We start from the raw sequence: 16,138 nt of genomic DNA on the forward strand, positions 1-16,138 counted from the left end.
GGAACCTGACTGAGCTAACTGGAGCTAGATCAGAGCTAGCCGGAAGGTGAGGAACGTGCAAGGTGTTCGATTGTGAGCTTTACTTTGGTCTCTTTCTGCTGCAACCTCTCATTAACCCAAAGCTCAGCAAGCACCGGCAAGAAGGGGCTCATTAGTTGCAGAATGGAGCCGCAGTGTTGACAAACACATCTGCAGAGCCCTGGAGCGACGACTCCGTTTCTCCATTCGCAGGGCTCCTGTGCTGCAGCCTCACCTAATCCAAAGCCCAGCGTGACTCCTTCCCAGGACCAGCTCCTTCTATCATATCTCTCCCTCCTCTTAAATCCCTTCAATCAGCTTTCAGTAAAATAGAAAATAGGTTTTATTTCTTATTTAAAGTTTTATAATTGAGGTCTGCCTTATCTTCCCTACCTTCTGTCACTTGCAAACTTGGTTCAACAACTGCCAGATGCATGTCCAGAAGTACAGACTGAAGCACTCTGCACTCCGTGCCCTCAGGAGCGCCACAGCCTCAGCAATCCCAGAGGCTTCAAAAACCCAAGGCTTCCCAGAACATAGTGGGAACGATCCCAACCCCACAGGTTTCAGTGTTACAGATCCCTAGAGACCCTCTGCACTGCTGTGTGTGACTGGTGCTGTGCTCAGCTCTCTGCTGGCAAGGTAAATGGAAGGTGCTAAGTGTGGTTTATTTCAGCTGCAGACATTATTCACCCTCCACGGAACAATCCCCGTGTGACATTTCTGTGGTGGTGCTGGGGATTTCTCAGGTTGCTGCACAGAGTTAAGCTGGTAGATGGAAATCGTTTGGAATGCTCAGAGTGAAATAGCTCAAGGGTCAGATGTGCTAATAGGGTCCTGGGCCAAGGTCCTCAGACCAGAACCCTGCTACACATGCGGCACCTCTGTCACACCCACCCAGGCCACCCTCTGCTCCTTCACTGGTGACTTCTCTGCACCTCTCCCCCAGCAGCTGCACTGTTGGCAGCTTCAGGCTGCTGAAGCCAGCGTCTGAAATGTCTTTAGAGTGCTCCAGGTCCCTCTCTTCTTGTAGTGCCTGTTTCCCACTTGGTACAAACAACTCACTGCTCAGCTCTGGTACCTTCTCAGTTCATTCATTTTTCTGCAAGCTTCAGTGTGATCTCTAGATCAGTGCTAGGAATGATGGAGCAGTGTGAGGTCTGCCCTCTCCTCAGACTACTCCCCCCCACACCCTACAAAAAGAGTTCTTTCGTGTGCAGGAAGGTCAAACGTGCGCTGTGTGAACTTGTTAAACACATTTATTGAGCTCTTGACAGTAACCAAACACAGTGAATGACCATTAGAAACAAGAGAAAAGGCATTCATTCCACTCGGCCAGCTCCCGCTGCAGCTGCAAGGATCCCTTTTCACCACCGCCTGACGGCGGCGGATTTGTTTCTCCCAGTAATGAGTCAGGAGGGAAAATGAGGGTTTCAAACTGAGATACCTTTCAACTGCTTTCTGTTCTGAGTCCAGCTCCTGCCAGCAACGGACCATAAGGTGGAGTTGCAGTGGTACCAGCTCTAAGTGCATTCTCCACTGCTAGCAACTCACTTAAGGTGGCTGCAGCTAAGTGAATGGGGGGAAGAGGGGAAGGAAAAAAGAAAAGAAAGATAAAAGAAAACAGCAAAACTAACCCAAAGCCCCAAACAGTGCAGCCACCAGCTGTAGAAAGCAAAAGTAAATCAAAGCAAGGTTCCTAAATGAACTTGTTAAACACAGTTATTGAGCCGTCGGTAGGACCGACACAAGGCCTGACCCGCTGTAAAACAAGAAACAGAGAATGGATCACTTCTGGTCTTGGCAAAGCCTACTACAGATATGTGACAAAGAGGGAGATAGCTCAGCTTCCTTTGCTGCTCTGCAGTGATATATTTACAACACTTATCTCTCGGAGTCTGTCCCTTTTTCATTCAGTGAGCAGAAAGATCATAACCTAGAAATAAGTTTCCTCTGCAGTCTTCTTGCACTGCCTTGTCAGTACCCATGAATGGTAGTGAAATGATGAGAGCTTTCCAAGGATTACTTGGCACACAGAACACAACTCCACTTTGGTGCTGCACCCAGCCACCTTTTTGTCTGTCCTTTGTTTAACTCTTTTTTTTTTTTTAAGTTTTATGTTTAGTTTGAGGGAAGGGGAGAAGGAGGAAGAATTTCCTATGTACAAAGGCTGAAAAGTCTTTCTTTGTGAAGCTAAATTAGTTCAGGAAAACGGTATCAAAATTGTAATCACATTTACTGCCAGACTGTCTTTTGACTCGGCTGTGTTTAATGATCACCGACCACATGAATGAAGTGTGAGCTGAGTTCCCCCCTGGCAGCTCTCTTCTCACCGCGCTGCTGCCGCAGCCCGCAGAGGGAGGCTGCAGTCCAGGTTGTGTCCCGTCCACTGAGCTGATGGCTTCTGCCTGCTCTGCCTGCCTTACTTCAGGAGCCATTCGTTTACTGAAAGAGGAACAAAGGACAAAGGGCTGTGCTTTAATCACCCTCGAACACGAGGCTCTGGAGTCAATACCACTGAGCACTTCAAATGTCTCGGGAAAGCCAGGAGGCTCCGTTCCCTCCTCCTGGAAGAGAGGGAAGTCTGAAGGACTGTGTCCCTGAGGCCCTGCTGCAGAAAATGTGCTTTCTTTACTACCCTTCAGTGCTATCGTTCAACCCTAGGATGGCTCAGGTTGGAAGGGAAATCAGAGCTCATCTAATCCAACCTCCCCACCGTGGGCAGGGACCACCTCTCAACTAGACTCATCCAGCCTGGCCTTGAACACCTCCAGGCAAGAGGCAGCCAACAGCCTCCCTGGGCAGCCTGTGCCAGACTCTCACCATCCCCACACTGGAGAACTTCTCTCTCAGCTCCAGCCTAACCCTGCTCTGCCTCAGCTCCAAACCATTCCTTCTTGGCCTGTCTTGGACCCCCTCAGCACAAGTCCCTCTGCAGCCTTCCTGCAGGATCCCTTCAGCTACTGGCAGGTGGCTCTAAGGTCCCCCTGGAGCCTTCTCCTCTCCAGGCTGAACACTCCCAGCTCTCTCAGCCTGTGCTCACAGCAGAGGTGTTCTGTAGTGCTTAATGGACTCAGTTCCTCTGTTCTGAGGAAGCCAAAGGGTTGTGTGGGACCCATCCAGGCTGTGCTGTGAGCCCAGCCGTGGCAGTGTGAAGCTCCACCAGTGGGTGACTGGCTGGGCTCATGTAATGCGCCCTGTGCAGTCCAGCACTTCCCAGTGGGGGTGCTTGTTATGCTGGGGCACCTCTAAAGCTCAGTCTTTTCTTGTCATGAGGTCAGCTCTCATCAGGACCAGCTGATTCTTTCCCAGGTGGGCAACACAGAGCAAAATGCACTTTGTAAGGTGAGACGACTCTAAAATGAGGCTAGCAAACAGCCTGTCCTGCCTGCTTTTAGGTGTCCCAGCCTGTATCCTGTCATGCCTCTCCTAGAATCAAAAAATCATAGATTCATCCAGGTCAGAAGAGACCTCCAAACTCATGCAGTCCAACCTAGCACCCAGCCCTTTACAGTCAACTAGACCATGGCACTAAGTGCCTCACCCAGGCTTGGCTTCAACACCTCCAGGCATGGCGACTCCACCACCTCCCTGGGCAGCCCATTCCAATGCCAATCACTCTCTCTGCCAACAACTTCCTCCTAACATCCAGCCTAGACCTGCCCTGGCACAGCTTGAGGCTGTGTCCTCCTCTTCTGGTGCTGGCTGCCTGGGAGCAGAGCCCAACCCCACCTGGCTACAGCCTCCCTGCAGGTAGTTGTAGACAGCAATGAGGTCACCCCTGAGCCTCTCTGGGCTCGTTCCCTGATGCACTTCCAATGTGCCAGGTCTGACTCACAGCACTGTCCCCAGACCCAGAGCCTCATCTCTGGCTGCAAGCTTTGCTCCGCACTTGGGTTTGCCAAGGGAAGGGCTGGGTGCCAGCACAGGCAGCTGGTTCTGGAGGCAGCACCTACCTCTATACTGTAGTTTCTGTGCTCTATTGTTTGGGCAGTCTTTTCCCTGTAAACTGAAGTTGATGTTGGTTCGGATGCAGCGGTTGTTGAGGGGCTGGACCGGCCGGAAGTTGTCGCTCATGCTCAGGAATATCTGGGATGGCTGATTCTGGCTGAGCAGGCGTAAGGAATGCATCTGCACAAAGCACAAAGCAAGGACTCAGTGCTGGGCAGTGCTCATGCTGAGCAACAGGCAGCACCGAGCTCACTACAGAGGGTGGTGAAACAGTGTCACTGATTTTAGTCAGTGGTGGCCTTGGAAGAGTTAAACCAAGGTTAAAACAATTCCTTCCCTACTCCTCTGCTTCTGAGCCCCATTTTAACTGGAGGTAACTGGTTTTGTGTGGAGCTTGCCAGATGTTCTTGGCTGACCAGGAGACAAATGGCATCTGCAGTTCTGGATGGCAGCAGCTGCTGCAGAGGACCTGATGAACAACAAAAGCTAACTCTGAAGTTTTGTAGTTGTTGGTGCAGCTTCCACTTAAGAAGGGTGATGCTCAAGCACCAGGTAGGGCTGCTCGGGGTGGCGAGGGTAACTGCCAGGCATGCTGCTGAAGTCAGGAGATTAATGGTGCCAAACAGTGCAATCCTCTCCCTGTCGACAGCTCTGCCTTGATGCTCTGCTTGTGCTGCTCTTACAGCAGGCTCTGGCCTTCCTTTGAGCTGGGTATGGCTCAGGTATTGAGCTGGTATTGGAGCTGGATCAGGTATTGGAGCTGGGTATGGATCAGGTCTTGCTGAACCACCCAGGTTTGTTAGTGCCTGGGTGCAGACTACAAGCAGACAATGCAACTGTGCCACCAGCAGAGGGTGTTTACTGGTGTGAGTCAAACCCCTTCAAACTCTCTGTAACTGGAGAGAGCAGGGGAAAAAAAGGCTCACATTTGTGAATTGCAACCCCCTGAAGTATTTTAGTTTAAAAACACATAAAGGAAATCTTTTCCACGTCAGTGTACAATTTCAGAGGTGTGGCTGGGGCACTGAAAGCTGGAATGGGGAAATGCAGGAGCTGGGTTTGATGTGCTGAAAATCTTTAGCAGCTTCCAGGGCAAACCTGGGCTGAGCATTACTCTTTCCACCCGAGCACACAATGCAATTAGTGAGTGTTCCATGAAATCAATTTGCAGCACTAATAATGGAGGATGTAACTAAGCAGCAAAGCGTGACAACAGTGAGCGTCAGGAGACTGCAACTCCGAGGTGCTGGCAGAGGCTCCAGACATGTCCTGATCCCTGTTCCATGCGTTAATGCTGTCGCTGAAAACGCTGCTTGTAGCAATGTTCAGGTCCCTGCTTGAAGAGTGGGAAAGGCCTGAGCGTGGCTGTGCCTGGCTGCCTCCTCCTCCCAGCCTGCCCGCTCAGAAAGGCAGCAAAGAGCCTCCTCTGCACCCGCACCACGCGGGACAGGAGCACCACAAAGCTAAAACACCTCTCAGGCTTTTTAAAGTCATCTTACCTCCAGTGTTCCTGCGGCTTCATATCCCACAGCAGCACTCCTTTTGTCATTCCTCCTTTCTCCCAGGCCAGGCTGCTCTGCTGCAGGCTTGGGCCTCAGCAGACAGTGGATTTGGGATTCTAATGGGTGTTAGTTCAGCTCAGCTCTCAGCTCTGTGAGCAGCTCACTGGTGGCAGCTCTGCAGAGGACCGTGCTTGCTGTTGGGTTTGTGGTTGTCTGAGGTTAGGAATGCGAGTGTGAGCAAGGAATGGAGGCTTGGTGGCTCCCAGCTGCTGTGCTTCCTCAGCAGCAGGATCTGACCCAGAGACTCATGGTGCTTTCTTTTGCATCGTTTATCCTGCTTCTCCCTAAGCAGCTTCAGTACAGCAGTCTGAGCTGTCTTCAAGTATTGCAGTGCTGCCCTGCCACCTGGCTCCACACCGGCAAGCACCAGGTGCTGGACCTCTGCCACCCTGATGTGCTGGCAACGTGCACTGAAATGGCCACAAGTGTCACTCCCAGTCTGTCTGCTTCCTCCTGGCCTTGGTTACTCTCAGTAACCTCAGCTACTGCTCTACAGCACTGCCAGACATTGTGTGGCACCCCCACATCGCCACTCACAGAATTAGAGAAGAATTTTGTTTGGACCACTTGGTTCAGAGCCTCACCACGAGCAGAGGCCACCCCCGGGTGCCCCTGTGTGTGTGTGCAGACACTCAGGGAGCCCTGGAGAGTGAACATTATTCTTCTGGCAGAGCTGCAGCAACTCAGGCAGAGATCCCTACAGCGAAAGGTCGAACCTGGTTTCTGCATGTAAAGCCAGAACCCCCTGTTTAAAATACTCCTTTGCAGCAGAAGCAGGCAGAGCAGCCCTTTCCTTTTACCTGCATCCTGGTTATGTAGACAGGCTTGTTCATGATGATCCAGCTCGCTGTCTCGTAGCAGGGCGGGATGGTCATTGACCCGTCGTACGTGATGAAGCTGGACGTCTCGGGATACAGCTCCTCGATGTTAAGCCCCTGTAGCAAGTATGCATCATCTGCAGAGCAAAGAGGGGAACAATGCAGGTAGAACAGCTCCCCACAAAACCTCCCACCGGCACGCCTCTGCCAGTGTCACTGGAACAGGAAGCACAAGGAGAACCTGCACTCAGTGCGTGGGACAGGATGCCCAGGAAGCCCTTCGGTGAGTTCAGCACAAGCACTCACAGTGCAGCTCTGAGTTGGGCTAAAGGGCTGCAGTTAAAGGCTTCTAGAAGCTGCAGTCACTGATTTTGATGCAGCAGCCTTTGGGGAATGTCACTGCTTCGGGAGTGGGTAACAACTTCTGCTCAGCAGAGCCTCGGCAAGGCCAAGAGTGTTAAAACTGAGCTGTGCTTCTACCCCGGGGGGAAGTTAAGGTTAATGCGTGGTAATAAAGCTGCTCAGCGATGCCTGCTCGCCCTTCATGTGCCCCGTGGGGGCATGCAGTGTGAGCTCACTCAGAATGCTACAGCCAGATTGGGAAAGTACACCAGAGAGCAGCTTGTGGGGGCCCTGCTTTTAATGTGTCTCCGTGGGAATTAAGGAGGTTCTCTCTGCAGCAGGACTCACCCTGGGGCCATGCACCACAATGTAATGAGATAGGGTTGCGCCTTTCAAGGCTCAGCCTTTCCTGCACTCTGCACACTTCTGGCCCTGGAATATTTTTGGCAATGCTGTCAAAACTGGAGCTGTGGTTTTCCTGCCAAACCTTAGGCTGTAGGAGTTCCTTAATGGGAAATGGGGGTTCAGACTCTTCACTTCTTGTACTCTACTGCTGTGAGGCAGCTGGAGGAAGCTGTGCTGCTCACCAGCCACGACACTGGGAGGTTTCTTTGTGTGCTATCAGCTGCATGGATGAGGGCTAAGATGTGGGCAAGGGAAGAGACTTATTCAGTTGTTTGCCCTTTTGAAACACAAGAGGAAGTGGCACTGGTCTGAGTAGATGGGCAAGGAAGATTGCATAGTGAACCAGGAGACACTAGGCAGCCTCAAGGACCGTGTTGTGGGTGCATCATGTATGGCAGTGTCAATAAGGAAGGCACTTCTGCTGGGTTCTCTCATGGGTTTGTGCCCCTTTCACCCTGAGTTTAAACAGGTTTTGGTTTTGTATTATTATTTGTGCCTGTGTTTGGTTTATATTCCCATGGGAAGTCAGGTGAGTCCAGGGAATGGCCTGAGAAAAGACTGCAGGATGAGCTCTGGTTATCCACATGTTCCCACGGCAGCTCTGCTGCTCCCCTTGTCCACATCCTGAGCAAAGCTTCCTGTTCTCAGCTGGGGCTGCACCAATATTAGACCACAACACTTCTGTGCCTTGCCTTACATTTGTTGCAAGGGAACAGTTCAAACTGGCCAAAAATCTCCGTGTGTGATCTCTTGCCAGAACCAAAGCTCTGACAAAGCCATTCGGCCTCTGCCAGGTGCTCAGCATCCTTCCTGCCCTCAGCCAGCTTCTGTTTGCCTGCGCCTGGGGGTGACTCCCAAACAACTGAGCTCTGCTCTCCACAGATTAGGTTTCACCTTCATTTTCATCAAGGCCTTGCCTGACAATTGCTTAGCAGATCATGGAAATCCTCTAACATTCCCAGGTGTGCAGCAGGTGTGTGGGGTCTGCTTTCACAGCAAGTTCCAGCAGCACTGCTAGGGAACATTTTATTCACTGGCTGCAGGCAGCTCCACAGGACCCTGCAGTGGTTATCCAAGAAGGGGGAGCACAGCTCTGCCCAGATTACATTGACAGGAGACTGATGCTCAGTTTTTCATCCTCAGCTAGAGTTTCTCCACTTAGTAGCCTGCACAAGTCACATAGACCCAGGCTGACAGGGACTCGTTTTGAGTACCTGAGGTTAGTCCCTTGGGGCCCATGTTGAGACTGCTGAGCTCATTCTGATTGTGACAGGAGCTTCAAGAGCTTAGTCCTTCAGAGAATGCCCTGAAACCTGGACCTTGAGATAGCCAGAGCCTCCTGTGTCCAGAAATCTGATCTGGAGCTTTTCCAGGATCATGTCTTAGAAAAGGAGTCATTTATTCACTTGGTCATTACCTATGGAACAGCAGAAGGTGGATCTGGGGCCAGCTAGGAGAGCTGCAGCTCCTCTGCTAGCTGGGTGTGGGGCAGTGCTTTGGTGGAGAACAAGCCCAAGCTTTCACACTGAGTTTGGGAAATCTGAAATGTGATGTTGAGCAAACACTGAGTGAGAGCTAATGTGCCATAACTGCTCTGAAAGCAAGCTACCAGCCCCCCAGATATCCATCCAGAGGAATATTAAAGCAGTTTTTCTTTCGAGATAGTCAGAGAGCTCCTGGCCAAAGCCAAGTGTTTCAGCTCGGCCACAGCAGGTCACTTGGGCTGTGAGGCAGGAATAAAATAAGCATTTAAAAGCTACTTAAAAATTCCTTGGGGTCTGCTTTACTGCAGCCATCAATAGCTAAGAGCAGAAATTCCCCTTCTAAAGCAGTTTGCCAGTGGAAATTCCATGCAGCAGCATGGAGCTCTCTCAGTTTTGTGGCTATTCTTAAGAGAGATATTCCTCCAGTTCTGTGCCCAACTGTCCTGACTCTGAGCCTCTGCTCCACTTACCAACTGCTCCATGCTCCTATCCAGCATGCTGGGACTGGTCCTTCTGTCTGCAGCCTGCTGGGTATTGACTGCAGGAGTGGACCCCTAAAGCACAAGCTAAAATCCTGCAGGTGCTGATGGCAGACCAGAAACCCTGACAGTGTGAAGGGGGCAATCAGTTTTCAGCAGCGATGCTCTCATCCATCAGGCCAGACAACTGCAGAATTACTTTCAATAACACTTTCACGTTGCCAATTTACACCATAAAGCTCCCAGTCAATACTTGTTACTACAGCCAGGAGCTCAGCCTCCTGCAGAACATTCTGGGCACTCTCTGCCCAGGATTTCAGCTGGAGGTAGCCATGGTTAAAATGGAACCACTTCTGTTAATCGTCGATTTGCAGCCGGTTTTGAGTTCACCTGCACGTGAGATCTCAACCAGTAACCCCACATTAGGTGTGATTGGAATTGCATTTTCCTTCTGAAGAGGCAAAGCCACCGATACAAGGTGGCAGGATGGTGCCAGCTGCAGAGGGCAGGGGTGGCCACTGCCAAGGGCAGTGCACAAGGCAAACACTTGCTTTTGGGAAGGTGCTGCTGTGGGCGACGCTGCACACTCAGCCTTGCAATTGGGAGGTGCTCCTGCCCCTGCTCGTGGCCTCTCCCCTGCTCTGAGCCGCCACAAGCTGGCCAGCCTCTGCTCAGCTCTAGTGGAAGTGTGACGCCAGCCCTGGAGTCCCAGTGCCCATCCCAGCTAAGCGCAGGTAGTGCAGCCTCTGTCAGGTGTTCAGCGCTCACTGTGCAGCAGCCAGAGGCTGGGTTTTACAACACTTTGCTTTTTCAGATGACTGTGGGCTTTCTGCAAGTTAAATTCCAGCATCATTGAACTTACTAACTTGAGGGCTGCTTGCAGTCCAAGTGGGTATTTGACAAAGGGAATAGGATTTTGAGAAGAGGCTTGATTTGTTCCCCTCAGATGTGTGCATTTTCCATGGCTTCCTCTAGAGCAGCCTCATTTCACTGACATTTCAGCTCCAGTTCTGCACCAGCTCCATATAGTTTCCAGGAATTATTGATCATTATTAGTGAAGGGCCTCCTAAATGTGAGTACAACATTGCACACACTGTGTTGAGCTCTCCATGCAGCCAGCAATGCAGCAAGAGTGGCGCAGGACTGCCAGGAAAGCATTAATGAGCCCAAAGCCATAGCTAATGGGGCAGCAGCCCAGACAGTTCCATTTGCTGCAATCCAGGCTGCTCTGCGTGCTGCTTTTGCTGCTAACAGCAGGCAGCTTCTGCCCAGTGTTCTGTGTGAATACTGTGGGTATTTGTTCAGGGTCATCTAATTAATTTATTGCTCCTTCAAACATAAAATAGACTTTGAAGCTCAGACCTCACTTGCTGAACTGATGACCTCAATAAGTTTACCTTGTGGAGCTGCTGTCAATGCAGACTCTGATTTCTGCCCATAATCAAGAGCCTCCCTTTTCAGGGGAACACTCAACAGGTGGTTTACTACCAGAAGCACACAACTGCTAGCCAAGGAAAGGAAAAAGAACTTACTTTTATAGGTTATTCTGGTTATGGTGTCTCTGTTCAGCATTCGGTTTAGAAATGGGTTTGATGACTCAGACACCTGCAGGAGAGACAATGCAGAGCGTCAGCACCTCACTGCCACCTCCTTCCTGGCACTGCAGCTCTTCTGTGCACTCCCTCCCTTCATTCTCTCTCTCCTGCTCCTCCTTCAAATGGCTCCTGCCTTTATTTTCCACTGTTGAGGGAAGAGGCAATAATGATTAAGGTATTTTCCTAAAGGAACTCGTTGGAAAGTTGGTGGCTAAAAGCAAACAAGCCCCAGGGGCTGAGCAAGTAAACCCCAGTTGGGTGAGCAGCCCTGGGAAGGGTCCTGTCCTGCAGCCCTGCTGGGATGTGCAGGCAGTGAATGCCACCAGGCAGGGGTTCACACAGCTCTCCCTGAGGTTTCAGTTTGGTGAGAAATGCACTCTCCTGGCAGCAGAGGGGTCAGGCTGCAGGTGACATCTGTCTGCCCTTCGTGTGGGGCACAGCTGGGCAATGTCCACATTTCCCCCTCCCTGGATACCCACAAAGGTGTGTAAGGACAAGTGCAGACCCTGCACCAGGCACCAGCATAGATTGGGGTGGTCCTGTTGGGAAGCAGGTCCATGGAGAAAGTCCTTGGAGTGCTGGTGTTCCTGTGTTCCTGTGTGCCCTGCCCTGGGTGATCCTGCTCTGGCAGGGGGATCGGATGGGATGATCTCTGGAGGTCCCTTCCAACCCCTACCATCCTGTGTGCAGAGACACTGCCATGTGTGCACACACACAAAGTGCTCAGGCTACAGTGACAGAAAGGGACCTGAAGAGGATGTGAGGGCTTCAGAGGCACTGTTGTGGCATTGTGCTGGGCTGTAAGTACTTTACCAACAGGATCACTGCTGATCATCACGGGTGAGTCAATGAGTCACTGCACTGCAAGGGGTCTGTTTATTGCTGGTTAGCAACAAAAGCTGTGCCACAATTCTACCTGGAGATGTTACCTTTGCAGGCAGCCTTCAAACCCCCTTGTGCTAGTTTGAGGCTAACTGGAATATTTTAATGTGAGAGATTAGATTCTAGGCTGTGAAAAGGAAACAGTGGTGAAGCACTCACAGGCTTGCTGAGATGCACACAACAAGGACACAAACAGAGATGAGACAGAGTGTCTCTGTCAGAGCCTCTGTTTCTCTTCAGCTTGGATCTGTGTAACCCAGCTAATCTTTCTACTTCTAACCCCCCTTGCTGATCCTCCAAACTCACATGTAAGGCAGACTCTGGGGTAAGGTAGAGGGGTGGAAAGAAGGTGGAAGGGTGGTTGGGAGCCCCTCCTGGGGACTCTGGCTTCTGGGAGGGCTGTTGTGTTTCTGGATTCCCTTAAACTTGTATACTGCTGTACACATCTGTAAATAGCTGCCTGTACCTTGTGACTATCTGCTTGCACCTTGTGCTAAGCTGTGAATAGAAAGCTTCATTCCTTAACTAGTCTGGGTGGTTTCATAAGAGTGGGAGGGGGCAGGGAACTGCCAAACCATCACACCCCTGCTCAGCTTGCAGCCGTTCTGTGATGTGGTTGTTCTGTCGGGCACTGCTGCTCTTGCACACCTCTTGCTCATCCAGCAGTACCTCTCTGTGTTTTGAAAGCTCAAGGCTTCACCAAAAGTTTAGTTCAGACTTAGGAAAAGAGCCAAGGCCACTGGACAGCCTGGCAGCAGCTCTGCCTGGCAGGCAGCCCTGGGGAAAGCCCAGCTCAGGTTCCACCCTGGCTGCCAGCTTTGATCACACTGGGCACTTACCTTCATAAATATGGAAACCACCACCAGCCCGTTGGGACTCTTGGCAGCCTCTGTGACATTCGTGTACAGCTCGTGGTTGTAGTGGATTAGCTGAACCTAGGAGAGAGGGGAGGGAAAGATCACAATTAAACGGCAGCAAATCATCCACCAGGCTGTTTGCAAACACTCTATGGTAGGATCCCAGCCTTGGCTCGGCTGCTGGGCAGCAGGGCAGCTGTCCAGGGCTGTGCAGCAGGCCTGGTTCCCACCGTCTGGCTCTGACTGGCACAGCACCAGCAGGTTTCCTTCGGAGCTGCCTGTAAGTGAACCTCCCCACACGGAGTTATGAATTGCACTGCAGGGGCTGACATCATCTCTCTGTCACAGCAGCTCGGCCATGGGCAGCAGGTGAGCTGTGCCTTTCAGCCTGCAGCCATGCACAGGGGAGCCAGGAGTTGAAATATTTGAGGAAACATATGGGAGAGAGGATTTGAGCTGTGTAGCCAGCACTGGCAGGGCTCCAAACGCTGACATCCGACGGCTCCAGACTTTGCAAACTCACTCACAGAAGCTCCTGCAGCTGGGCTCTTGCTCTGCTGTTGTTAACAGATTCTCCCCAGCTCCTGCGGCTTTCCTTCTGCTCTTTGGCTGTATGATTTGCTGGGACTTGGAAATGCTGCAGCCACAGCTTCTCTCTCTCTCCCTGCATGTCAGTGTCTAACCCAGATCCACAGCAGGGACTTGGCTGGGCTTGTGGCACACTGTGGCCACAAACACTGCAGTTCTTAGCCTTATGTTGTTACTTAAAAAGATGAACAACTTTGGTGAACTCAGAGGCAGTTGAGTGCTTTTAGCAACAGGGAAGGCTCAGCCTTCTGTAGCCTAAAGATTCCTGTCTTAGTTTCCAGCTGTCAGTTAGCAAAGCAAGGTCACTGCTGGCGTTCTCAGACCTGCAGCAGTCTGGATTTGAACATCTTCCAGGTGCTGGCAGAGATCCAAAGGCTGCCCACTGCCATTTCTGGACTGACACACTCTGGACAAGAGAAGTGTTAGATTGCTCTGTGTCTGGTGGTTGTTTTTACTGCGCCAATGACCAAAGGTACTCCTGAGCAGGACAAAGCCAGGCAAGGGGGCAGTGGGGCTCAGTGCCTGCCCTGGTGGCTGTCATTCAGGTGAAGGCAATGTCTGTGCTTCAGTGGGGAAACACAGGTGCAAGGGTTGCCCTGCAAGACTGACCTAGCTGCACGCTCCAGAGTCACAAAGCCACAGCCTTGCTGTGCCATCCAGAGCTGTCTGTCCATCTAGAGCTGTCCATCCACCACTGTGCCAATGGTGATCTGAACAACAGCAGCATTCAAACCCACCTGCAACCTGCACTGCCTGTGAGAGGCTGAGAAACAAAGGCTGTGTCCAGACTCCGGGAGTGGCACTGGTCAAACAAGTAAGGTTAGGGTCAAAACTACTGCACTGATGTCTTATTCCCAGTTACTTCTGCCCTGTCAGGAGTGGGCACTGTGGGCTGGCCTCTGAACAGCTACACAGGAGGCATTTCTAGAGGCAAACCATCCAAACTGCAGCAAGAAGTGAACATGTCAGAGCAGCAATGGCCTCATCTCCTGCACCCCGTGAGCAGGCAGCCAGGTGAAGGCAGCAGTTTTCTAGAGGCCTCCTAAAGAGTTAGCAAAAGTATTTACAGCACAAAGAGCTCAGGAGCTCGTTAGTCAGCACCTCCTGCTGCTGCTGAACTTGGAGAACATCGTGGTTCTGGGGGCTGCACTCTGCAGTCTGAAGGCTCAGGAAGGTGTTTCTCTTTGCCATCCACAGCAGCTTGTGAGTTGTTGAGGAAATCCGTGGTCAGGTCTGCTTCAGACTGGGATTTCTTCTGCATGAGGTGCCAGAAGGGCGAAGCATTGGGTTAGGAGCCCAAAAGGTCTGGTGCAGTAAGGGGTAACAGCAAGTACAGACTCCCCTCCCTGCCGCAGAGGCCCTGGGTCAGCATCAAGCTCTCAGTGTTCCTGATGAGACTTAGAGAAGCAAACCCTCTGAAGATGTCACCCCACAGAGATCGTTTGTCAGGCTCACTGTAAGGAGTCTTCTGCCCAGTGCAGTGCCAGGGCACACAGCCACATCCTCTGCCCCATCCTGCCGATTCTCTTCTCACACCTCACTCTGGGAACGAGCTGCTTTGCTTTGCTCTGCTCTGCCAAGCTGCCCTCACCATGCCAGGCTTCACTGTTTCTCAGAGGTCCCAGAGCTGAATGAAGAGAGGATTTTTTTTCTCCTCCGTCACTTTCTCTCTTAGAGCTGTCTCTTTCCTCCTTGCACCCCAATTCATTTGAAGCTGTTTCCATGGCAGTGTGGTTTGCCTTGCTTAAACAGGAGGAGTGCCCATGTAAGGAGAGACAATTTTCCAGGTTCCTCACACGGAACAGACTAATTTAGAAGGGTACAAATGAATAAAGATGTCTTAGAGAACATGACATGCAGGGCAAACCCCATCACTCCCTGGGAAATTCCTTCTTTTGCGGATAATTGAAAGTTGCCCAACCCCTGTCAGCTTGCAGCCTGCACCAAGTGCGACTGGAATCTGCCGTGGAGCTGGACCCGCTGATGTGAAACCCTCCCTCTTGCAAATGATATTGCTGAATTAATCCCAAAGCACAACAAGAGCAACCCTGCAGCGCTCAGAGTGCCCTTGAGTACAGCTCGCGTTGCGGGGCTCAGACGCAGCGCAGGATCTCGTTAGAACCTGTCGATAGCTTTCGAGGGTTCCCCCTTTAACATTCCTCTGCCCCAGCACAATGGAGAGTTCTTTGCTGTCCTCCGTCTGCAGGGAGCAGAGGAGCATTAAGATGAATCATTCCCTTTTAGCTGATGGGACTCCAGAAGGTGCCCAGGAGCCTGCAGCGCACCGAGAGCAGCCCCAGCGCTCTGCACCACCCGACGGCAGGGCTGAGCTGCCGAGCACTCCTCAGCCGGTGCCTGGCGCTGCTGCGGTGGCTCCTGCCCTGCCCACGCTGGGCAGAAGAGCCGATTCCCCTTCCCCACACTAGTGCCCGTGCGCTCCCAGCCCTGCTCTCTGCCTGCGCCCTGGTGCAGCTCAGCCCTGAGCTGCCTGAGCTGCCTGCTCCTGCCACGCCTCTGCTGCCTGCCCTGGTCTTTCCTCCGGGCGCACTGTGCCTCCCTGGGTAGAGCTGGGAGCAGAAGGGCTTCTGTGTGGCATCTGGCCAAGGCTCCTTCTGGCTCAGTTTGCCGTGCTGATGGAGGCACAAGTCCCAGAGACTCTTCATCAGTCTTCTGGTGATTTTCTAGGCTGGGCCATGACCTCCTGTGTGCTGCAGAGCTCTGACCAAGCCTCTTAAAAGGGACAGCTCAGCCTGAAGTGTGCTGCTGCAGGGAGAAAAAACAAAGGGAGAGGATCTGAATGTCACAGTGCTCGATGCACAAATGTTTCCACAGTCACCTTGTCCTTTATTCTCACCTGGAAGTGTCAGAATTGAGTGCAGAGATGTTTTGATTTGGAAATGACAAAGGTGTAGGGCAGGAAGTGGGTGGCAGCAGGGACCAGCTGTAACTAATGTTTGTGCTGTGTTACCTGATAAACTGTTGGGATACCTGATGGAGAGCAAGCACAAAGCCTGTCTCCAGCACAGCAGGGAACTAAAGCAAGTGGAATTGCTTAGGAAGACACCTTAAATGCTTGTTTTGATTCAGAGTCCTTGTAAAAAGTGGCTAAGAGTTCTGTGAGGAAGAAAGGACACGTTTTTGTTTATCCAAAGTTCA

The 16,138-nt window shown here is 51.8% G+C and overlaps 1 protein-coding gene across 2 annotated transcripts in view; it reads right to left on the minus strand.

Annotated features, from left to right (window-relative positions):
- Positions 1-1,259: 1,259 nt before the first annotated feature.
- CA10 (carbonic anhydrase 10) overlaps positions 1,260-16,138 on the minus strand; it is a 141,924-nt gene continuing 127,045 nt past the window's right edge. For both annotated transcript variants that reach the window (XM_064150496.1, XM_064150495.1), the window contains exons 6-10: positions 12,377-12,472; positions 10,593-10,665; positions 6,332-6,486; positions 3,975-4,149; positions 1,260-2,463 (exon numbers count right to left, since the gene is read on the minus strand). In XM_064150496.1, the coding sequence (XP_064006566.1) occupies positions 2,441-2,463; positions 3,975-4,149; positions 6,332-6,486; positions 10,593-10,665; positions 12,377-12,472 (522 nt within the window). In that variant the 3' untranslated portion in view covers positions 1,260-2,440. The remainder of the gene's footprint in view (positions 2,464-3,974; positions 4,150-6,331; positions 6,487-10,592; positions 10,666-12,376; positions 12,473-16,138) is intronic.

Source organism: Pogoniulus pusillus, chromosome 11, assembly GCF_015220805.1.
Source record: "Pogoniulus pusillus isolate bPogPus1 chromosome 11, bPogPus1.pri, whole genome shotgun sequence".
Classification (NCBI taxonomy): Eukaryota; Metazoa; Chordata; class Aves; order Piciformes; family Lybiidae; genus Pogoniulus; species Pogoniulus pusillus.